This window comes from Monomorium pharaonis, chromosome 11 (assembly GCF_013373865.1).
Source record: "Monomorium pharaonis isolate MP-MQ-018 chromosome 11, ASM1337386v2, whole genome shotgun sequence".
NCBI classification, from domain to species: domain Eukaryota; kingdom Metazoa; phylum Arthropoda; class Insecta; order Hymenoptera; family Formicidae; genus Monomorium; species Monomorium pharaonis.
This window is the reverse complement of record NC_050477.1, coordinates 6,703,915-6,727,939: the sequence shown is the minus strand read 5'-3', so window position 1 is coordinate 6,727,939 and position 24,025 is coordinate 6,703,915. Positions and strand designations below refer to the sequence as shown.

The window sequence follows — 24,025 nt, the reverse complement described above, 5'->3', positions numbered from 1 at the left end:
AGAAAAGGGTTTTTTTTTAATATCGAATAAACAGAATTAATAAAGGTAGAGCGGAAAACTGCTGCAGACTGATGCATACTGACACACATTTAAATTACTTGAGAAAAAAGATCAGTTGTATATCAGTTGTATAGAGCCGCCTCCACGTTAAAGAGTGTGAAGGGTCATTCATATTGTAATGCCCAGTCTACAATGAGTCGTTGGTCGTTGGTCGTAAGAAATTTAACCAATTATGTTCGGTTATTCTTCTCTAAGATCAATTGTGATTGGTTAAATTTCTTACGACCAACGACCAACGACTCATTGTAGACTAGGCATAACGTTAAGGCCAGGGCTACTTTTCCTACGCGCCATTCTGAATGGGATGTAGAATCCGATTGTGAGAAATAAAAGAGAATAAGTAGGTCAAGACAATTATATTCACATCGTCTAATTGAGAGAAATGAATTTTGTAAGCTGCGCAAAACTATGTCCAATTGATCATTATTGAATATTCTTAAACGCGGTTACTCAAAGCATATAATGCAATGACGCAGTGTATATTCATAAGTTTTTTACTTATAATAAAAAGAATGCGTTGTAAATTCTTATAAATAACTGATATTTTTGCAGCAAAAGGATTTTAAGTTTATTTTACCTATTTATTTACTTTTTTTGACAAAACACAAAGCAAAAATCTGATGAAAAATCATCGTTTCGATGTTAAGAAGAAATTCTTTTCTAATTGCTCGGAAAATCTTTCGGAAATCAAGTGGGATAGAGAGCTAAGAATGATAGGAACATAATCTAGCAGTATTCCCTCCGTCGGGAGCAGGAGCTCATTAGAAGTCGCCCTTTGAACATCCTCCTGTTACGAGCAGCTGCCCTGCGGCGCAGTAACGGACGTTTTTTGGCGTGTCGAACCTTAGCAATTTTATGCCTAGGGATCTGGACTCTTTCGACTTTCTAAATCCACTTCTTCTACAGTTCTTAATGCCAGCGATCGAAATTTTTTAAGTCATATTTCAGAGAACAGAAAAACTGAAAGAGATTAATAGCTTTTTCCATGTATCTATTATTCATGTATATTACAAAAAATAACCCGAATTGTGAAAGCATCAAAAAAGGTAGGACGTCTCAAAATTACGTGTATAAATATTGAAAATTTTTTAAAACTTTAGAGAAATACGTTGTTTCAAGTAAATTTTGCCAAACTAAAGAAACTTTTTAATTAATAAAATTATATAATTATATAATTTTTATAAATAATAGTATTTTTCTTGATGTAATAATTTTTTTCTTTCTTAATTTTCTCTCTCAATTTTTTAAAATTTCTGTTTTTAGAAAATTCAAATTTAACATGAAATTATCTCTCGTTATTTACTATATTAATTTTTTACTATACAAATAAAGGTTTTTACATCAATTTATGTACTACATGTATTTAATTTTGCGTATCCTCATTTCATATCAGTCTCAGACTAATTCTTACATAATGCAAATCTTGTTCAGTGCTATTTGAAAAATTTTTTAGAGATATGCTATATATTTTCTCAGTCTATACGTCCCTGGGTTTCGCTTTAGTGCTTCGTACATCCTGCAGGAACGTCAAAGGGACGACAAAGAGCCGGTCGTCTGTGAGTCTTGAAGGGCAGCCCTACGAAAGAAAACCGGGTTTTACGTTGCCGCTGCTTCTCTATGTGGAGCTCCATACAGTACTTTGAAAAATTTAAGTTTAAACTTGTTAAAGTATATACTGATTGAACTGTACAAAAATTTCATTGGCTTAAAGTAGCTAAAAATTAACAGAAAAAATATCACCGCATTTGGAAAGATTTGCGGTCTATATAATAAATAAAAATTAATAAAAATTTTCAAAAATATATCAACTGCTTGTAGCAATTTGTCCATAATACATGTATCCAAAAGTTCACAAAAAGTACAGAATTTGATTAAACGTTAATGTAGAACGATGTATTCTTCCATTGTTAATAATTTTTTTATAAAAATTACGAGACCCGGTAAAAAACTACAAAAACGCGTGTGTGTGTATGTGTGTGTGTGTGTGTGTGCGTGCGTGTGTGTGTGTGTGTGTGTGTGTGTGTGTGTGTGTGTGTGTGTGTGTGTGTGTAGACATTTATTTATAGTTTCTTTTTTTGTAAAATTTTTTGTACAAAAAATTGTACTGAGAAAAAACAAAAACTAATTAAAAAGATGATTTTTGCATTGCTTCTTTTACAAAAAGCTAGTATGAAAAATTAAGTATGAAGAAATAAAAAAATTGCCCATGTATAATTAATACTGACTTAACAATTAATTAAATTCTTTTTTTTTAATATTATTATACAGAGTAAAATTAAGTTAATCAAAATGATAAAAAACATTATTGTACAAAGATAAGTAAAAAATAAATAAAATAACAATAAGAAAACTAATAGAGAAGACAATTATGCACAAACATTTAGAAATAACAAGTTTTTAATTTTGGACTAAACGAGATTAAAAGCACTATTTAATTAACTCATCTTTGTATAATGACGTAAAATTGACGTTGATAAGTGGAACTCAGCACTTGTCGAGGTTTTTACGCTTAAATTCCTGCTTATAATTATTTATTGGCGCGGAAGAACAGTGTGCTCGCGTTGGGTGCCCGCTTCGTTTTCTCGTTTCGTTTCGTTCAGTGACCCTCGAAAGCCACGATCGATATGTACCACACAGCTATACACGAGTTTCAATTATATAAACGCTGAACGCTCCATATCGATATGGCGTGATGCAGACTATGCGTCTCGCGCTATCAGCAACAATTAATATATCTATTTACGTATTCGATATTTTACTGGCGGCATGTATACAGCATTTAATATTTACGATGTAAAATGTTGAGAGCGTTATAAATAATTACACGCAGTGGGTATTATCGCACTTGATTGATATTGATCATCATATATATTTCATATAATTCCCTGTTTAATACGCTCGTTTCATATTATATGTAATACCAATTATCGACTCATATAACTGTTTGATATAAACATAAAGCTGTAGCTCGAATTCGTAATTTTATCATGATTTTAATACTGTCTATCTTTTTTATGTCTCTTCAGTTATTTTCATCAATAATTTTTATCTGAAAAATTGCATTAAATCGTCAATAATTAACTGATACTTCCATAATGCAATTAGTGATTACATCTATTAAATATACGAATAATCTATGTCTCTGACAAAAACCTGTCAGATTTTTTAAAAAATAAATATGATAATGCAACCACTAAATATCATTACATTTTAGTATTGTGACGACTTGTGAGATATTAATTATTAACTCTTCCGCATTTCTTATCAACGTATAATGAAAATAGCGCAATGTTGATCATCATTTTACAACGTGATTAAAGATAAAGAAGCGACTTAAATTCTTGCAAAAATATTTAAAATGTTTTACAATATTCAAAACTTTTACAAAATACAAAAATGAACAATAAAGATATTTAACAACTCTCTAAGTAACGTTAATCCGAAAATTCAAGTAAAGCATACCTATAATAGACGAATATCACAATAATTAAGCGAATTAAAAAATCTATATTCGAAGAACAGTAAAGTTAGCGAAGAAACCGAAACAGTTAAGCCTTATACGAGTCGTTAGTTGTTGGTCGTAAGAAATTTAATCAATTATGTTCGCTTATTCTTTTCTAAGGTGATTGGCTAGATTTTTTACGCCCAATGACTAACAACTCATTGTAGACGAGACATTATACAGGGTCTACAATGGCCCCAGACAGCCAGTTTGGTATAATAAAGATATTAGCATCTTGCTACGCATTTATGTCGTCCCTCGTGCTGTCGTTTGCTAGCATTCGATGTCGGAAATAAAATTCTTTGCACGTTTCAAACATTATGCTAGCGTTACTTAAGATCAGTGTCGAATGCTAGCAAATAACAGCATAAGGGACGACGTAAATGCGTAGTAAGATGCTAACATCTTTATTAGCAACATGAGAACAATTTGTGCTCATACATACATTTGTGGCTATCTGTGGCAATAATAGTAAGATTGTAAGTCGCAAACCATAAGAATTGACCAATTAAATTCGATTATTCTTCTCACACCTAACTATAATTTGTCAGTTTTTACTGACAACTTTACTACTACTTCCATTGTAAGCTCTGCATTAGACACTTGCATGTATGTACACCACGTGTTGCTTCATCTCCACACGCATGCATGCACGTGTCGCGTATGCTGAAAAAAAGAATAACGCGACAGAGGTGCATGCTGTGTATTCATATTTACGTCGTATATACACGTGTATGCGCGCATTTACATGCATAAGTATACCATTGACCGGGATATCCTCTATCGCCTGTCTCAGGATGAATGAACCGTTACGTCATACACTTGTGCTCCCTGGTTCCTTTCCGCAACCCTCCTCTTCTCTTTCACATCCTCGTCCTCCTCCTTTTCCTCATCCTTGTCCTCCTTCTCCTCCACCTCGTCCTTCTCCCGTAATCTCTCTCACCCCCTTCGCAGTACCGTATCTCTCTTTTAGTGGCTTGTTTTACACAAGGTGCAGCATAAGTAATAACTACCGCGTCAAATGGATCGATTTAAATTTCTCTCCAACTGCACTTTCTTACCTCCTCTCTTCGGAAAAGTAAATGATCTATAAATTAAAATGGATTATTAAGAAATATCCAGAATATTTCCGGAAAATTGTTAAGACTTTGACGTGTGAGTGGATCTTCGGAATGTTAAACTCGCGGACACTTAAGATCTCGAAATTTTTGCCTTTTTCGATTCTTTATATAAATTCGGAAATCTTTTGTCTACACATTAAATCGAGAGATTTTGTGTGCGTGCATGCGCGCGCGTGTGTGTGTGTGTATGTGTGTGTAGATGCACGCGCCAATATACACTGATACACGAGCGCTTTCTTTCCTTGCTCCTCGTCCGGTCCGGCGTCCTTTATTGATTAGCATAGCCGGGCGCATGCCGAAGTAAACTATAGATTCGACAGAGGTTGACATATCGCTTAGACGACGCAGACACTCGGCAGACGTTGACTAATAAAACAGCAGGAGGAGTGCAGAGAGCGGTCAGCGGCAGAGGAGAGGGGAGCTGTGGAAATGATGTATTACACTGATACACTGATACACTTTCGTCCTACACGCAGGTGGTTTTTGCATTAAGTTGACTAATGATGAGGATCATATCCTCAAATTCTTTCATTCTTGACGCAAAAGCTACATTTTCCAGTTGAGATTTCTTTGTTTATTGCATTTGTAAATTTATATTACAGACACAAATGTATCTTTTGCATTTCAATCTTTAATAATATTCTTTTAAATTCTCAACAAGTTATTCTTAACTTTTATTAAATTCACCAATTCTTACCTAAATTAATCTTTATTTCTAAGTTTTTAATTTGTGATGGAGATTTGTTACAAAAAATAAAGGTTTTATAATTTTTTTCTCACCTTTTTTCAATATAAATATTTCATTAACTTCATTTCAAATTTTTGTCACAGATTGAAGTTTTATAAACGTTAGTTCTATGGATGGACATATGGTTCTCTCTTTCTGTGTAAAATTATATGAATTATTTAAATAAATATTACAATTACAGGATGTTTAAAAGAACTATGAAATTCTCTCTTCCGCAATAGTTAAAAAAAAATTATAATTTATTAAAAATTATATATTATTCTAAGATTGTCGACACATTAAATTAATAAACAATTAATACACATTTGTTTTTAATGTAAGAAATGCATAATTATGTTATTTAATTTATCACGTAACTTTAACTTATTAAACGTATGCTATACAATCACAAACGGTGTCATTGAATAAATTTTAATATCTAATCCAATTATATTTACATTACAAATGGTGTCTTTACACGGTACATTCCGCGTCTCTTCTATCTGTTAACCTTCTAACATGGTCTCTCTGGGTTCTCTTCCAGTCTCCTTTAAATTAGGATATAGCTTCGCTTTAAGTCCATCGCTATTGATTCTGCCATGGAAATCTGGTTTTCTGTCCTTTGGTGCACTACGCTGCATCCAGATATCCAGGAGGCTCCTCGACGTAACAATATTGCCTTTGTGTAACTGTTTAGTCAAAGGTACCGATACGTTTGCCGGCGGTGACATCGGCGAATCCGTTGTCGCTCTGATTACACTGACTCTAGCAGTTCCGTCTTCCTTGCCAAAGCTGTAAGAAATCGATGTTCAGATCTTTAATCTTTAACATTTCTAGAGCTCTAAATTTTTAATTATACATTAATTATACATTTCAAAATTTTGCGAGTCAATATATTCAGAATATTTTAAATATTTTTCTTGTAAACTAAATTTCTATGGATATTTTTATTAAATTTAAGAAATCGGAGATATTCTTAAGTCTCATTTAATTTTATACACAGAGTAGACATCTAATGTTTAAATCTTTCAATTTCTATCGTTTTATATATATATATATATATATATATATATATATATATATATATATATACCGCTTATTTTTCCAGCATCAATACAAATTTTCATTTGTTTAAATCTTCATTTATAAGTTAATCTACAGTAAGAAATAACACGAAATTTTTACTTACTGAAATAAAATTGAAATATAAGAAAATATAAGTTCATAAAGTACATTACAAATAACGTTTATTATAATACATTCTATATGATAATAATCGAATTTTTTTATTTCTAGTTTTCAAAATTTATTATAAAATATGGTAAAATTGACATTCACGTTACAATAGGCTCCAGATAATATGTAGCAGTAAATTGAAAGTGCATGGAAGATAAGAATAAAATTAGTAAGTAGTAGTAATTAAAAATTGTTTCAATTCGGTTTAAAATAATAAATTATAATTCAATTTACAAATTAAATTAAATTACTAAATTACCTATCCAACTCTCGCAAGGCCTGATCGAGTTCTACTTTGTCTTTTTCGTCTTTATTTCTGATTTCCAATAAACAATTAAGGATTTCGGTATGCGCAGCCGAGTTGTTAGCGTGATGCTTAAGAAATGTTTCTATCTCATCCCACAGCAAACGATAATGTTCCTCTCTGCGTACACCTCCTTTCCCACCGCGACCTCCGCCGATGCTTGGTAGAGGCAAAGCCTCATGTTTCGCCTCTAGACCAAGCACGCTAAAAATCACTTGCTTGCACTGGAGCATCTCTTCTGTGGTGAGCTCCTCCTTCACCATTAATTCTGGTAGTGGATCTATTACCTATACGAAGAATTCAAGAATGTACTCGTTGTCAATATTTTTTTTAATATTTAAAAATATTAAATTACTTGAGAATTTTAACCTTATATGTGTCATGACTTTTTCAATTAACATTTGTAAAATAATATTAAATCTCTATATTGTAGAGATTAATTGTAAAGATTAAGATTAAAAATGTTTATCAGACTATTTCAAGATTTAATTATAATGCAATAAAATTTATTGATTGCATAAAAGTTTTCATTTCTCTAATCTGCTATTTTATGCATTATTCTGATATTATTAGATGTTATAAGAATGAAAATACTTTTTAGAAAAATGATATATTCTCAATAGACAAACCTGTTTTAAGTTAAACATAAGAGTACTTGAAATAGTCATAGGCCAATATTTGGTGTGACGTTCTAGTCTTGATCTCATCTTTTCTACTAAACCTTCAGCATCAGAATTGGAAGTACGTTTTAGTGGTACCAATATGTTATTTTTCATGAGGATACCGAAATCCTAAGACAAAAATATTGTATTTGACAATTGTCGCAATCGCAATCTACAAATTTCATTTCTAATAAGAAAATATAAATATCCAACAAAAATAACATTAACATTAATCTAGAATTTTTAAAAAAATATAATAAAATGACAGAATGAACATTAACCTTAGCTAAAATAAAATGTATAAACCTGTAATTATGAATAAAAACACATTAGTAATTATTTACAAAAGCATCATACAGTTATTCTATAATCCGTGACACGTCCGCCGCATCCCTCACTAATGGAAGGTGGATCTTCGAGCACGCTTCGAGCAGTGGATAGTGTATGAATGAAAATTTCGCCGCCATGCGCTGCTAATAGATGCGAGATAGTCTTTCCTCCAGCTTTTCTAGCCATTTCCAACATCACCGATCTGCCATTTAATAAAAAGTTAATTAAACAAGAGGACGGTCTACTATTGACATCCACCGGTGTGATTCGGTGCATCGCTGTGCAGTTTTGCATCTCCGACGCGCTACAGCCACGCGGCGTGCACCACTTTAATGTGACCGTCTCGTATTCCGATCCTTCTTCGAAACGTCTAAATGTCTTTATCAATGCTGAATCTTGCGGATTACCTATAAGCAGTCAAAACATTAAATTTTATATCTGAACCTGAAAATTTTTAAAAAAGAAAATCAGTTAATTGAAACCTTTTAAAATTGCAGTGTGCGCGGCGGAGGAATGAAATATCTCCACATCATAATTGGCAGATGAACTAGCGTTCTGTTCTTCCTTCATAGGTATACCCGTTACTGTAGTGCTGGCCAAATCGTAATGAGACAAAATCAAATGGGATAACTTAGAATGAAGTGCTGAAGATTTAATTGAGTGCACTTCTACAGTAAGAAATGGTGATACCTATGTGAAAACATTTAATCACATCCCATACATTTAGTTAATTTAGTAAGTATAAAAATAAAATAGCAGAAATTCTTTCTCTTTCTCTCTTTAGAAATTTTACTAATTAATATAATAAATTTTATAAATTAAAAAATATATTACAAATATTATAACTTAAAATTAAAACAGAAAAGATATCTTACTGAAAACATGCTTTGTTATTTAACAAGATATAGGGTGCGTTCCACTTAAAGCTCGTAACGACCGTGAAATCATTTTATCCTTGTTATTTATCAAATATTAAACAAGGATAAATGACGCTCGTGAGCGTTAAGTGGAACGCACCCATAGAAAGATGGTCCAATAAATAATTATTGAGAGAGAAAGAAAGAAAGAAGGCTTACCTCTCGAGGACCTTGACTAGTTACTTGAGATTCAATATTGTTGGGATATATGTTCAGTATAACTAAATGACAATAATCAACAGGAATTAAACTGCAAATTAAAACAAAAATTAATGTGATGCTTGATAATTTATTAATAAGGGAACCTCGCAAACCCGAAAATTCTGATTTTAATTAAACTTGGCATAAATTTAGAGGGAGACATAAATGTAAATACATAGGTCGGTATTCATAGTCAAATCTTATTTTGAGATCGTCTCAAGTAATGTCTTAAGATGCTAATACGACTCTGTGATTGGTTGATGGCATCTTAAGACTGTACTTAAGATGATCTTAAACATAAGAATTGACTATGAATACCAGCCATAAATTTAGAAATTTTTCGTGCTCAAAAACGGTTTAAAGAGTTGAAACCATCTTTCAAAAGTTGAGGGTTTTTGCCTTTTCTCGATATATCTTGTAAACTAAACAAAATAGCAAAAGATGTTTTATACAAGTTTTACAGCATAAATACCTCTATTTAACTATGCTATTCATTTTCAGAAAAAAATTTTTTTATACTGTAAAATTTTTGTACAAAATATTTTTTGATCTCATTTGATTTACAAGATATATTGAGAAAATGCAAAAATGTCTTTACTTTTGAAGGGTGATTTCAACCCTTTAAACCGTTTTTGAGCACCAACAAAAAATTTCTAAATTCATGTATTTATCCCCTCTACATTTATGCAAAGTTTCATTAAAATCAGAATTTTCAGGTTTGTGAGGTTTCCTTGTAAAATATCTGTAGAAGATACTAACTGATCTGAAGCTAGTGCATTCTTATTTTCTGTTGCTAGTTCACTTAGAAATATATTTTCTAAGCTCTTCATGTTGCTGTTGTCACGTGCACTTGTTATACATATTACTCTGCCCCGGTTTATCAGCTTACTAGTGTTTTCATTGAGAGATGTTCGTTTCTCATGCTGTATCTCGGAGCATTCGTTCAGTGTCTCAATCGCCACACGTAGACCATGTATCACGGAATAATCCTCCCCCGAGTCTGGCGTCTTTGTTGGCACTCCTAAAATGGCAGTGCCATTCATTATCTATAAGTAAAATTAGTTCCATTATTTTTTCTTATTAAATATACCTTAGGAAAGAGATACATTGATAATCACAGATATTAGCATTTTATTAATTAGACATTTATTATACTTAGGAAATATAGAAAAGATTTAGAAAGGACACTCGCATGATTCAAATTTTGCTGCAAGGGACTCCATGAGTTCAGTACATAAGCTGCACGGTCAGTCACAACAAATCTAATCTGAAAAAAAATCATGGTCAATTAACAATGGCTGCTTTCCTTTTAGCGAACACAATCGACACAAGCATCGTTCTATCTTTTTTTATGTTCAATGAATAATAAAGATAGAATAATACTTGTGTCAATTGTGTTCCCTAAAAGGAAAACAACCAATATAGCATGGTAGATGTCTCCAATCGAAATCTGGAATGCTGAATGCATACTAGTTTCCCTATAGGAAAGAGATCCCACACAATCCGACAGTACTCCAACGAGGCCTCGACGCTGGTGGTCCACAGAGATTTGCAGACCGGTGCCAGCGGGATCAGATTTTGCCCCCTGCTCTTGAGAAAATCAAACTCCAGCGGGCACTCAGTGGAAATGCCAAAATACGGTGTGTGATCCAACACGAATATAGTCTTGTGATTCGCGGGATACATTCTCTCATTTCTTGCTCATGAGCCGCATGAAATATACGACACCCTTGCCGATTGCCAAACGAGTGCTTTCCTTATTCTCTCGTTTTCAAAGTTAATAAGGTGTAATGCAGAGTCTACAATGGGAGTAGTAGTAAGGTTTTTAGTAAAAACTGACCAATTATAATTGAATGTAAGAAGAATAATCAAATATAATTGGTCAATTCTTATGGTTTGCGGTTTACCTTATTATTACTGACATTGTAGACCCTGCATAACTAAACGCAAATAGCGTTATTTACGGAATTCGCAACTACGTCGTGCCTATCTCGCACTTTGTCAAGTCGATCGCAGTATTCAACCAAGTCAGGAAAGGTGTCGGTGTTTTAATTGTTCATCTCGACCAATTTCGACCGGCACTACAATTTTACGTAACCTCCATTGAAAGTTTATATGCAAAGCACGTACGATCTAAGTTACCACACGCCAGTTGCACTGAACCACGCGCCATCCTTCTTCCGACTTCCGAACTTGATTGCAGAACACAAGTCATGAATTTACCGACAAACGACAATGATACGACTATACCTGCAACGGCTGTAAAGGGCCATCTACAATGGAGAGTCGTAGGCCGTAGCAGTAGTCGTAGAAAATGTCTCCACTTCGTATTGCTTTATTATTTACAGCCTACAGCAGACATTAGGTTTGTTCTGGTTGTCTACACTTTTACACTTCTACGAAAAGTATAAGTTCTTATTGGCTGGTTAAAAATATAAACCAATAAGAACTTATATTTTTCGTAGAAGTGTAAAAGTGTAGGCAACCAGAACAAACCTATAGCTTTGTACCGTACAACACTGCGATAATACCGAAACAATCAAGCAAATTTTTGTGTAATTCAATTATATCTAAGAAAAATCTCAACAAAGCGTCATTCCTTTTTTCAAGAATGCATTGGAAAACTGGTAAATGGATGGGTTTAACGTGTTATATAATTATTACAAAATTTATCTACACATTAATTTTTTTATAACCTTTAAGTGTTACAAGTATGTATTTATTATTAATTTCGCAGATAATTTAATGCCTGATAATGCTGATAATGATGATAGTGATGTGAATATGGATACAAGTGATGATAGTAATGACGATGATGATGATGATGATGAAAGTTTAACAAACGAATCTACATCAGATAGCAATGACAATATAATTCCTATTATCAAGGAATCGAAAGCTTTGGCATCTATTTCAGCAGGTATATATCTCTTATTTTTGTCAAAATTCCTTATACTTATAAATTTTTATAAAATAAATTGAAGATGATTTATTTACAAAAATAAATCTTCTAAATACTCTTCTAGGTAGACCATTACCTCAGCAAAACAACAAAAAGGATGATTCTATTAATTTGGATGCAGATAAAGTTGTTAAAGCTATATTAGATGCAGAAAAATTGCACAGGAATCATCCACCTTCTATTATATTAGAAGATATGATAACAGATATATGTTTCCATCCTAAGATGGACACTATAGGCATAGCCAGTGTTACAGGAGATGTTTTCATGTAAAACTTGATAATTCATATTTTAGAACAACTTTAACAATATAATTTAACAGCTAATTTAATCAGCAGAACTACTTAAAATCAAAATGCTATGTAATTTGATGTCCTTGATCCTAATTTCTTTTTCCATGTATAAAACAAAAAATTAATATTTACATCTATGTTAGAATGGTACAATTGTGGGTTTATAAATTAATCATAGATTAAGTTAATTGGAGTTTAGGCTGAGTTACTCTGATATCAGCAAAATATTCTGTTTTAAACTAGGTATAAATATAACAATGAGGGTACTAACCTTGTGTCGACCATGGAATTGCATCTTAAAGCTTGCCGAGACATTGAGTTTAGTGAGGATGGACGATTCTTATTCTCGACTGGAAAAGATTTATGTATAGCGATAACTGATATAGAGACAGAAAAACTAACTAGGTTGTACGAAAAAGCCCATGAGTATGTATAATATATCCATTAATTATCCATTGCATTCATAATGTTAATATAGATTTTTCAGAAACTAATTTTATTTTAGACAACCTGTATACACAATGACGATAATCAACGAGTATGTATTTGTAACAGGCGACGATGATGGGGTAGTAAAACGTAATGATAATTAATATTTTAAATATATATATCTTAAATATATATATATATATATCTTTGAATATATAAAATTATATATATATATATATATATATATATATATATATATATAATGTTTCAAGTCTGGGATCTTAGACAGAAGGAATGTGAGCCGGTATTTTCTATAAAGGAGATGAAGGACTATGTCAGTACAATGATAACCAATAGAGACGCCAAGTATTTAGTTTGCGCTAGTGGCGATAGTTTAACAACTATAAATATACCAGAAAGAAAACTGCATGTACAGGTATTGTAAAATATACATGATCACTGGTAGATTCTAGGGGGGGGGACCCCCTTCCAAATTAAAAAGAACCAGTTTTACTGGATCCATTAAAAAAAATTTAAGTAAAATGATGTAGGCCGATTAACGTTGGCACCTGTGGGTCAAATTCTTATGCATAAGATTCACTGTGCTCAAACTATCCGATGTCCGATATAAGATGTTTCAGTGTAAAATTTTATTAACCCCCTCCCCCCCGATTATCAATATTAGGATCCGCTAGTGTATATGATCAAATAACTATATCGCACAATGTGTCAAGTGGAACATATGTATATTGCACACAGTCCGAAGAACACGATGACGAGCTAATCTGTCTAGGTTTATTTAAATTGGAAAGTAAATTATTATCGGCTAGCAATAAAGGAAAAATGTATGTGTACAATTGGGGAGAATTTGGATTACATTCGGATGAATTTCCAAGTGTCACAAAGAAGGCCATAAATTGTATGATTCCAGTTACAGAAAATATAGTGATAACTGGTGGAGAGGATGGAATAGTTAGGTAAGTAACAAAGAGAGAACTACACAACACTTAATAATATATGAAGATTTTATTATTTATGTGATATTTGTGATATCTATACAATAAACAGAGCGATCAGTTTGTTTCCTCATCGTCATCTTGGCATAGTTGGACAACACAACTTTTCTGTCGAGACACTCGACATCAGCAACAATGGCACTCTAATAGCATCCTCTTCGCACGACAATGATATCAAATTTTGGAATGTACAATATTTCGAGACCTTAAATGTCACTGAGCCCAAAAAGGGTGGAAAGCGAAAGTGGCTTGAATACAATCTTCCTAGCAGTCAAATTAATAATCGATCCGATTTCTTTGCCGAATTGTAATCTTAACAATAATAAACTTATATAACTTTGTCACTGTTTAATCATTGAAACATCCAAACATGGATATCATCTTTATATATTTTGAGAAATAATAACAGCATATATAGTGTCTAAATTCATTCGATATCGTTGCATATCGAAATAAATAATGTTGCAAAATGTGTGCATTTTATACATAATCAATACATGAGCATTACATAAACTTATACGTGATATAATATTTATATATGTATGATACCTTGTTTTAATTAAACTTGAAATATTTTACAAAATATAAGACCGTATGTATATATTCTACTACATTGGTATATTTATATCTAGAATATTATCTCATATCAGTTCTGTTATAAATTGTTAAAGCAGTAATATTATGTAAGTCCATTTAGGCCTGTTTCTACCAACGTAGATTAACTTTAATCTTGGTTTAATTTACTTCTTATCTCATTCTAGTTCCAAAAATTAGAAAGAGCTAAAGAGTAAGTTAATCCAAGATTAAAATTAATCTACGTTGGTAGAAATGGGCTTTAGACATACGTATCATTCAATAGATTAATTAAAATTGTGGCGTGCTTTAGAAGTAGGTAAAATTCTCAAGTTTCTCTTTTTTTAAAATAATTCCATAAATATTATCTGTTGTATAAAAAAAAAGCGTTTTCTAGTAAACATTCAATAGGAATTGAATTAGCTAATACAAATAATATTGCGACATGATGATATAAAATATGGAAGTTTTTGTTAGAAATATTCCTTTGTAAATAACAAGGAATGAGTTTTCTTAGTCCCACTCATATTGCATTATGATACTATCATTAGGACGCAAAACATAACTTTTGTTGTTTTATCGCTTATTGATGATTTATCTGGCGTAAATATTCAGGTGCGTGATAATGTTGTTGCGCATGTGCCAGTGAAGGATGTATCGGAGGCTGAAAACAGCGTACATGTTCCACGCTCGCCGCATCACTGTCTCCGCTCTTCAAATATTTATTCAACACTGCAAATATCTGCGAGTTTAATACTTGAAATCGCCTTATCCGATCCACCATCCTCTTCAAATGCTTTAAGATAAATGGCATGTATATTGTTAGTTTTAATGTAAAGAAAGTAGCATCGCCAGCAATACGTATGTATTGTATACTTACTATTCCTTTAACATTCTCGTCTTTACCATCCACACGTTGCACTCGAAGAATGTGATAGCAGAAATCAAGTGCCTCAAACCTACGTTGTTGACCCAAAAGGACGATCATGGCACATCCAGCCCAATGCAAACCTTCACCAAACAACTCTCTACAAGAAGCAACACAATCATCGTTACAATATCCAAGTGAGGAGTATATGTTACATTAGATTAATATAATATACTAACTCAACAGTAAATTCAGTATCACCAACAGGAATACAGTATACAAATTGAAGCGCGCTCCAAAGCCTATGGAATTCCGTGCATTCGTCCACGTTCATTACACCATTTGCCGGTGGTGGACCGACCCAGATAGGATCATCCAAGAAGCTCCGTAATCTACTGAGCACAACTTCAAATATTGACAAACCGCAGCACAGTCGCTCGCGCGTCAACAGATCTCCTTCCCTGGCAATCATCGCTTGCTAAATACATAAATTACGAATAGGTTTAATCAACAAAAAAATAGTTACTACTAGGAAGAGATACGTACGCACATTACTTACTTTAGCGGTACCTAATTTATCTACATTGGGAACAATTTGTAAAGCCGCGTACTTGGCCTCTAATCGTTTCTGCTTGGTCTCGGGTTTTTCTCCCTCTGAAAAATTATACAACAAGCATTTCTAATCTCTTTGTTAATATATATTGTTTTTTGTGTCCTAATTAAGTATAAACTAATTCTCAAATTAATTTATGCATATTACACGCGCGCTTCTCACCTTTGCAGTAAGGTCTGGGCAAAATGTTTTGAAACGGTGCTGCGTGTAGCAAGTCACATACTTCTTCTTGTGACAGAGCTTGTTCCATTAAAAGACAAAATAGAATCGTATTCCCGAATTCGCGAAAATTATGAAACAATTCAGTCTTAGCGTCTGGATATTGCACAATATCGTTCAATTGAGCATGATAGTATCCTAAAACCCCAGGGGATCCGTAATCGTATCGTGGAAGCTTGCAGACTTTAGGCATAGCCTCCATTAAAGTTTTGGTAAATTGATGCAGACTTCCTTGGATCAAAGTCTTGACAATTTTCAAAAGTTCCTCCATAACTACAGCTATCCCTTGATATCCGAGAAGCTTGCATATCGTACGAAAGTGATGCGGACCGACGAATCCCGTATATTGTCCATATTGAGTACTATAAGCCAAATTCAATTGTTTACTACCCCAGAGATAGTGATGCGACATCTGCGGCGGTTTGTCTCGATGAACGGGTTGTACAAATTGTAGGCCACGACACTTGACAAATCTATCAAATAATATATGTTGCGAATATCAAATCGAACAAAACAATAAAGTATATAAATAAATGCTATATTGTATATACCTGTTTGTGGCGGCGTTGTAACAATAATTTGGCAAAAAGTCGTAATTCAATTCCCAGAAGACATGAAGGGTAATTCTTCCGTATGGAGCTAGGACATTGTGATTCGCCTCTCTAAACATGGCATCGTACTCATCTAACGCAAGCCATTTACTTAAAAGTTTATGAGTAAGACGATTGACTTGCAGCAATCCGTCTAGTTCCTGTCGGACATCGAATAATAGTCGATTAATCTACGAGAAAAGCTTATTTACAGCGCAACAATTATAAATTGCACATACGCATGGAGATCTTACCACAACTCCAGTTATATCGCCGGATTCGAATTTGCTAATGGCCAAATCCAATGATTTTTGCATGTCCGCGTTAATACGTTGCGTTATAAGCTTATTTAAGTCGATACTTCTTCCCAGTAGCTGAACATGCCTCTGTTTCAACAATGTTTCATATCTATTAGCGCGTGGATATGGAAGTAAATATGCTCCGAGAGCCACGCATTCCACTCTGAATCGTTTGTCTAGCAAGATACTGGCTGCCAGCTGCTTATAATGTGCGAAAATCTGTTCGCTAAGTTTGTAAACGAATTGATCAAAGCATAGATTCACTTCAGCTTCTACTTCATCGTACAGAAATTGTTTACGGAATATTGTCAGTGCATATAAGGCACTATCATTATATAAATCCAAAGGATACAAAACATACCTGAAATTAACAGCAATGATTAGTATTGTGAAATGACTATATAATAACTATATAATAAACTTTTATAAATGCATTTGTGTGTCGCATTCTAATCGATAATTTGTACAGGATGATATTGCATCATTGATCGTTTCACTCATTTAACGACTTACTCCATCATTGATGGTTCCTTGCTTCTCAATATGTGATCAGTCAATATCCACGGCATAGACATTTCAATGGGAAACTGAAACATTTTAGCAATTAAACGTTTGGATAGAAAGTATGAAAAATCGTATTTCCACGGATATTTTTTGCACCATGTAGGTGTGAAATAATGCCTGAGAAAGTGAGCTTTAAACTTTGAAGTTTTCGGCATGTTTCGTACGTGATCAGGTTATCTATCATACGCACAACAAGTGGGAAATACCTGAATGCGTTTCTCCATGGTGATTAGGTCGCTGCACTCCTCGTTATGTTGATGACGTACTTGGCATTTCTAGTCATGAAATAAATTACAGAAACAACTATTTTAATAGTAGCTTCAGTATGCAAGCAAAGAGAAAGGTATTAAAACAAGTCCTAAAATTTTTATTTATTAATTCGATGAATGTTACATATGGTTCTTATATACACAAATCAAGTACTGTCCCATACGCGACTATTGATTTTTTTTCTAATCAGCAAATTATATGATACAAAGATTTCAAAATCAGGCTGAGAGTATGTATCAAGTTAATAAAAAAATTAACATTATTTACCTGTATTTTCCTACCCATTGTCATTTCTAAATAAAATTCTCTGTACCACAGTTGTGACAAATCGCAACAATTTTGTAGAGATTCTGTAAAAGCAAAGAAAAAAATTGTTAACAAAAACAAAGAATATTGCAAATTTTAAATAATTTTACTTGCCGCTAAAATTCAGAAGATAACTCCAATAAAAACTGGTTTTATGAAATTGATCGATTTGAACGAGATATTGACCGTCGATGTCTTTCCTCAAAGTGCGTTTTCCACCGCTCTTGTCGGCTATTAACGACTCCAGCATGGTTCGTACCATATATAATTGTGTGGAAGACGGACCTATTTCGTTTCATTGTAATCAGTTTTCGAAGTCGACAGTAATACAAAAAAAAAAAAAATAATAATTTGCAGCATGTTAATGGAAGACTGACCAACATTTCTTCGCGGGACTTTAATGCCGAATCCATTATCCGGATCTTTTTTGCCTTTTAAGGCAGGATCTCCGAGAGGCTCCACTCCAAAATGCCAATCTGCACATGTTTCTCTAACGGAAACAATTATACTAAAACAAGGCAAAAAACTATAAAAGACTATTCTTGTAACTTTAAAGCTTTTATCTAAATGAGCAATTTCTCTGTCCACTTTATTCAGACGTATAATGTATCACATATAATATATATATAGGAAAATTTGAAATTTATATCATTATATAGTTTATCCTCTGACCTTCGAATTAAATCCTTTTTATTTTTTATTGCCTTTCTTAAAGGTTCACGCAATGCGAGTTGTACAAAATCTTGCAACTCTGCATAAATATTCCTACGTATCGCATCAATAAAAACAGTCTCCATACGTGCCATCAATACCTGTAATCCCTTGATCATTGCTATAACTTCTATGAGAGCAAACTTCTCCTCATCAGAATAGTTATAACGTGTAGCCTGTAAAGTAAAATTAATAGAAATTATCTTACTAAATTAATAAACATAACAAAAATTAATAAACTAAATTAATAAACATAACAATAAAGAAATACTAAGAGGCCCTCTCTAATAGAATAATAATTGTACTCTTTCATATTCTTCAGCCTCTTGCGGACATTCTTTATTCATGTGATGATCAGTGGGGTGCAGTAACTTCCAACTGTATAATTCTGTCACAACGCTAGTCCATTGAGAGAGTAATTGTAATCCACGTAACGCCAGTTCTGCAGTATCCCGATTTTCTGTGTCACTTCGACATTCCTTGTACGTCGTAGTGACTTCATTACTATATCTATAATAGTTAATACATTAATGTCAAGCAACTATTCATCTAAGACAAAAGAGAGAATAAACAGAAAATGTACCTTGCCAATTCGCTGATATACTTGACGTGATCCTCTCTAATCTGAGGAAGATGTACCATAAGATCGGCCTGTGGACTTATGTTATTCGATGACGAAGATAGCGGCCATTTCGACGCATCAAAGTGCTTTGAACGTTTGATATAGTTAAACGGTGCAATTTGCATATCTCCAAAGAGTGGTACCACCTCCAAATTCTTAAAGATTCTATCAATTCTATCTAGTTTCAATTTTTTCTTTTGATCAAGCTTATTAATGTTACATAACTCGCTATCCATCAGGAATAAACCAAACCCCATCACTTTCACTAACATGTGCTTTTCATTAGGCGTAAGGTACATCTTAGTTTCAAACATATGAACACAGATATTAACCACATCTGCAAGTAATTCTTCATATCCAGCAATCTTCTCGAGATTTTCCTTAACTGTATCGCGAATTTTATTTTGCGTTGCCAAAAACATGGATAAATTCTGGGATTCCTGCAGTGTCTGAGAGTCCGACATCACCTTCAAGAACTGTGCGGCTCTAAAAAATTAAAAGCAATATATACTCAAGATTAAGAACAGCTAAAAAGAATAAAATTTTATTCTCCACAAAATTACCTTCTGTATGTGGAATAGTCATTCTTTACACTAGATTTCATGTTTTTTAATTCATCCAGTACAGCAAACATGTTGATGAATTTTCCCAAGGTCAACAAATATGCCTCGGATACAAAATCTTTTCTCTTCTCGTGATGACACAGTCGCTTGACTTCTCCTGAAAATCTCTCAATTGCTTTTCTCTAAAATAAAAATATACATAAACATATATATATATATATATATATATATATATATATATATATATATATATATACACATTGGCGCAAAAAAAACAAGACAAAAATTTTGACCGATTTTTAGGCAATCTTCAAAGTGATGCAACTTTGCGAAAAATCATCCAAATTACATGTACTTTTTTTAAATTTAAGGGCAAAGACTCTTTGAGAATCCCTAGGCGAAAGTTTGATTTGTTAAGTGCGAACCTTTTGTCTCGCATAAAAACCAAACATGTTTTTTTTAATTGAAAAAAGTAAAAGTTTGTTATCATTTTTCACAAATTTCTTGTTAAAATCTAGTTAATATTAATCCAGATTCTTAAAGTTCATTCTTTTCTAAGCAATTAAAAAAAAAACACATGTCGATACGATGTTTTTTGTTGATTGCACACGAGTTTGAAATTTGCACTGCATTTTGGGGCATTTTAGCGAATAAATACGGTATTTTTTTAATATCAGGAATTTTGAGTATCAATATGATATTGCACATTGATTTTATTCGTGTTTAACTTAATCATACCGCCGTCATCAAAGTGACCCGATGTGCACCACGTGGAGAATGACGGTCGGATTTTGTACATCATGTGATTCTGAAATTCATCAGTAGAAATTTGTACTTACTGATCTGAATATAACGGATAGCTGACGCACCAATTTCACTAAAGTCAACAGAAGATCACATTCCTCTATACTCATAAACCCACACATATACGTAAACATACATATACACATATTCATAAATAAAAAATATAAGTTCAAATTTTATTTCAAAAATCAGCTTTTTCAGGGCCACATGATGTACAAAATGCGACCGTCATTCTCTACGTGGTGGACATCGGGTCGCATTGATGACGGCGGTATGATTGAGTTAAACACGAATAAAATCAATGTGCAATATCATATTGATACTCAAAATTCATGATATTCAAAAAATACCGTATTTATTCGCTAAAATACCCTAAAATGCAGTGCAAATTTCAAACTCGTGTGCAATCAACAAAAAACATCGTATCGACATGTATTTTTTTTTTTAATTGCTTAGAAAAGAATAAACTTTAAGAATCTAGATTAATATTAGCCAGATTTTAACGAGAAACTTGTGAAAAATGATAAACTTTTACTTTTTTCATAATAAAAAAAAACATTTAATTTTTATGCGATACAAAAGGTTCGCACTTAACAAATCAAACTTTCGCCTAGGGATTCTTAGAGTCTTTGCCCTTTAATTTAAAAAAAAGTACATGTAATTTAGATAATTTTTCGCAAAGTTGCATCACTTTGAAGATTGCCTAAAAATCGGTCAAAATTTTTGTCTCGTTTTTTTTTACGCCAGTGTATATATATATTCACGCAAGTATATAACATACAAAAAAAATTACATTCCAAGTAATTTAATCTACATTTAATATAACCAGTAGAAAAACTTAAATCAATACGTTTTTATCTCTATTGTTTATTGTTCCTGAATCTCTTTCCAAATATAAAAAGTAAAAAATAATTCTATTTGTCTAATAACTTTATCAATTAAGTTAATCACAAATGATCAAAGTTACTATAAATAATTTAACATAAAATAATTTAAGCTTACTTGAAAATACATAAAATTCAACAATTTGTTCACTTCAGGTGCTAACACTTCCACTGTCTTCTCGTAAATCTCCACTCGGTTTGGCTGCTCGTTAGATTTGGGCTGCGGAATCGCACGTGAACAGCATCTCCAAGTATACAACATTACCGCATGCTCAAGGCCTTCCTCTAACAATTCGTTCTAGATTTTTGCAAACAAAAAATTATATACAAACGGTATACATACCACGAAATTTATAATTAAAAAATAAGAGCCTACCAGACTCGCATGCACAGTCGCTTCCTCTATATATTTAGCGATACCCGTCACAAAACCATTTCTATCCTCGAAATTAGTATCAAAATTCGCCTGATACACCACGGAGCATGGCTGGGCTTCTATACAGGGTTGCTCGTCCGGCAATGTAAATTCGTCCAATACGTCGACGTTCGACAAGGCGTCGCCTAGAGTAACTTTGTCGGTGGTCATCGCGTCGCCCTCCAATAGAACTCTTCAAATAAAAAGTTTATACGGCGTAAATCCGGAAAATTATGTACGCTCCGTAAACGGCAAGGTGTATCTTTACGCGCACATCATAATACGATCTCTTTTTCTTCAAATAGCTTTTCGACCCTTACGGGACACAGCACCACGACGATACGATCTCACGACAAATCGGATCCGTTGTTTGGAATCACGAACGAAAATATGAACGTAGATACCGACTCTCAAACTGCCAAGTGACATCTCGAGACACAGCTCTAGGGTGCGTTCGGGGAGACGCTATTAGCGCTACCAGCATCAGTCCATCTTCATTAGGGCCACCGCACAACTCTTCCATAACGCGTTACGTTACGTTAAGTACTCCATACGAACCTAAGTTGTGCTTAAAATTTAACTTAAATCAACGCACAAAGAAATTCTTAACGTAAGAACTTAAGAACTTACGTTAAAAGTTTCTTTGTGCGTTGATGTAAATTTAATTTTAAGTACAAACTTAGGTTTATGGAGCACTTAACGTATCGTAACGTGTTACGAAAAAGCTTGTGCGGTAACTCTTACTCATTAAAAGTAGAACAAGGCTAAACTGATGCTGATAGCGCTAATAGCGTCTCCCCGAACGCACCCCTAGTTTACACCGAGCACTTGGTACGCGTATCAATGCTCTAGTTTACACCGAGCACGTGGTACGCGTATCAAGTAGTGAATTTAAGCTGATCAGCCAATGGCTTAGTTTACATCGTCAAAACCTTAGTACGCGTATTAAGTTTGGTGCGCACCAAAGCCTTAGTACGGGCGCGTTTACATCAAATGTACTAAGCATGTACTGTGAAAAATATAATACAAATTTAATTCATGTTGATGTCTCCTACTAAGACATTTTCACACCGGTTTTTAGATTTTAGCACTAAGGTTATGCTCAATTGCCAAATTCTCTCTAAAATGCGTTTTATGCGTTTACATCGACATTTGTATCACTTGGTACGCGTATCAGTTTAGTACGATACTCCTACTTGATACGCTCGTACCAAATTGATCCGGCAGCGTTTACATCGTGCGTACTAAATATTTAGTACGAATTTGATACGAATATGGTACCTGATACGCGTATCAAATGCACGATGTAAACTAAGCCAATTGCCTAGTTTACACCGAGCACTTGGTACGCGTATTAAATAGTAAATAACTAGTGAATGTGTTTAATCATTGGCTGATCAGCTTAAATTCACTACTTGATACGCGTACCAAGTGCTCGGTGTAAACTAGGCAAATGATTAAACATATTCACTAGTTATTTATTATTTGATATGCGTACCAAGTGCTCGGTGTAAGCTAGGTCAAATAGTAAATAACTAGTGAATGTGTTTAATCATTGATTGATCAGCTTAAATTCACACTACTTGATACGCGTACCAAGTGCTCGGTGTAAACTAGGTCACAGGCTACGGTCCACTTGACGCTACAAACGTTTCGAAGCATTCTTTGATTGGTCAATTCGTAAAAATCTTTGTTTCGATTGGTCAACCAAACGCTTCGAAGCATTTGTAGCGTCCAGCATTGTCAGCGCCACCATTTGGTACTACATTTCTGACAGATTTTTGCCTCACTCAAAACCACAGAGCTCGGTGTAAACTAGAGTATAGTCCGAACGCTCATCGTAAACACGCACCGAATTGGCTCAATGCCTGCTGTAGGCCGTAAGTAGTAAAGGGCCATCTACAATGGAGAGTCGTAGGCCGTAGCAATAGTCGTAAAAAATATTTTCATTTTGTACTGCCTTA

The 24,025-nt window shown here is 33.5% G+C and overlaps 3 protein-coding genes across 13 annotated transcripts; 1 reads left to right on the top strand and 2 right to left on the bottom strand.

The window, feature by feature from the left end:
• Nucleotides 1–1,345: 1,345 nt before the first annotated feature.
• On the bottom strand, nt 1,346–11,203 carry LOC105837838 (integrator complex subunit 13). Of its 10 annotated transcripts, none has more exons than XR_003625589.2 (14): nt 10,968–11,203; nt 10,531–10,859; nt 10,253–10,327; nt 9,820–10,106; nt 9,019–9,109; nt 8,425–8,632; nt 7,970–8,349; nt 7,580–7,741; nt 6,906–7,237; nt 5,869–6,202; nt 5,464–5,566; nt 4,325–5,104; nt 2,851–4,228; nt 2,442–2,773 (listed from the first exon to the last, which is right to left on the bottom strand). XR_003625589.2 is itself a non-coding variant. In XM_012682954.3 (10 exons), exons 2-10 carry the CDS (start codon nt 10,744–10,746, stop codon nt 5,917–5,919), a joined length of 2,037 nt encoding a protein of 678 aa, XP_012538408.1. In that variant the 5' UTR covers nt 10,747–10,859; nt 10,968–11,203; the 3' UTR covers nt 5,726–5,916. The 10 variants fall into 10 exon arrangements, 1 of the variants encoding a protein (XP_012538408.1); XR_001139179.3 differs by having other exon boundaries at nt 2,442–3,109; nt 4,008–4,228; XR_003625590.2 differs by having other exon boundaries at nt 2,442–4,228; nt 4,325–4,538; nt 4,624–5,104.
• A 55-nt stretch (nt 11,204–11,258) lies between these two features.
• Nucleotides 11,259–14,101, top strand: LOC105837839 (WD repeat-containing protein 55 homolog). The gene is made up of 9 exons (XM_028189935.1): nt 11,259–11,415; nt 11,547–11,687; nt 11,798–11,980; nt 12,087–12,291; nt 12,559–12,741; nt 12,821–12,894; nt 13,017–13,180; nt 13,504–13,721; nt 13,813–14,101. The coding sequence occupies exons 1-9, from the start codon at nt 11,274–11,276 to the stop codon at nt 14,069–14,071; spliced, it is 1,569 nt and encodes a 522-aa protein (XP_028045736.1). The 5' UTR covers nt 11,259–11,273; the 3' UTR covers nt 14,072–14,101.
• A 75-nt stretch (nt 14,102–14,176) lies between these two features.
• LOC105837837 (cytoplasmic FMR1-interacting protein) lies at nt 14,177–22,492 on the bottom strand. Of its 2 annotated transcripts, none has more exons than XM_036293547.1 (18): nt 22,023–22,492; nt 21,765–21,944; nt 19,959–20,140; nt 19,357–19,881; nt 19,079–19,283; nt 18,735–18,949; nt 18,440–18,570; nt 18,177–18,347; nt 18,024–18,106; nt 17,693–17,761; nt 17,436–17,509; nt 16,878–17,283; nt 16,585–16,814; nt 15,977–16,506; nt 15,761–15,855; nt 15,441–15,679; nt 15,214–15,361; nt 14,177–15,129 (listed from the first exon to the last, which is right to left on the bottom strand). In XM_036293547.1, exons 1-18 carry the CDS (start codon nt 22,230–22,232, stop codon nt 14,917–14,919), a joined length of 3,906 nt encoding a protein of 1,301 aa, XP_036149440.1. In that variant the 5' UTR covers nt 22,233–22,492; the 3' UTR covers nt 14,177–14,916. The 2 variants fall into 2 exon arrangements, with proteins under 2 accessions (XP_036149440.1, XP_036149442.1); XM_036293549.1 differs by having other exon boundaries at nt 14,917–15,129; nt 16,585–16,784; nt 22,023–22,232.
• Between the last annotated feature and the right edge of the window lie 1,533 nt (nt 22,493–24,025).

Coding starts and splice junctions, on each gene's coding strand:
- LOC105837838 (XM_012682954.3), bottom strand. CDS start 10,746: ATGTATCCCGCGAATCACAAGACTATATTCGTGTTGGATCACACACCG. Junction 7,742..7,969: donor TCACGGATTATAGAATAACT/GTATGATGCTTT, acceptor TTTTTGTCTTAG/GATTTCGGTATCCTCATGAA. Junction 7,238..7,579: donor TTATGTTTAACTTAAAACAG/GTTTGTCTATTG, acceptor TTCTTCGTATAG/GTAATAGATCCACTACCAGA.
- LOC105837839 (XM_028189935.1), top strand. CDS start 11,274: ATGAATTTACCGACAAACGACAATGATACGACTATACCTGCAACGGCT. Junction 11,688..11,797: donor AAGAATGCATTGGAAAACTG/GTAAATGGATGG, acceptor TTAATTTCGCAG/ATAATTTAATGCCTGATAAT. Junction 12,292..12,558: donor GTTACAGGAGATGTTTTCAT/GTAAAACTTGAT, acceptor GTTTTAAACTAG/GTATAAATATAACAATGAGG.
- LOC105837837 (XM_036293547.1), bottom strand. CDS start 22,232: ATGACCACCGACAAAGTTACTCTAGGCGACGCCTTGTCGAACGTCGAC. Junction 21,945..22,022: donor CGACTGTGCATGCGAGTCTG/GTAGGCTCTTAT, acceptor GCAAAAATCTAG/AACGAATTGTTAGAGGAAGG. Junction 18,348..18,439: donor AGTCCCGCGAAGAAATGTTG/GTCAGTCTTCCA, acceptor GAAACGAAATAG/GTCCGTCTTCCACACAATTA.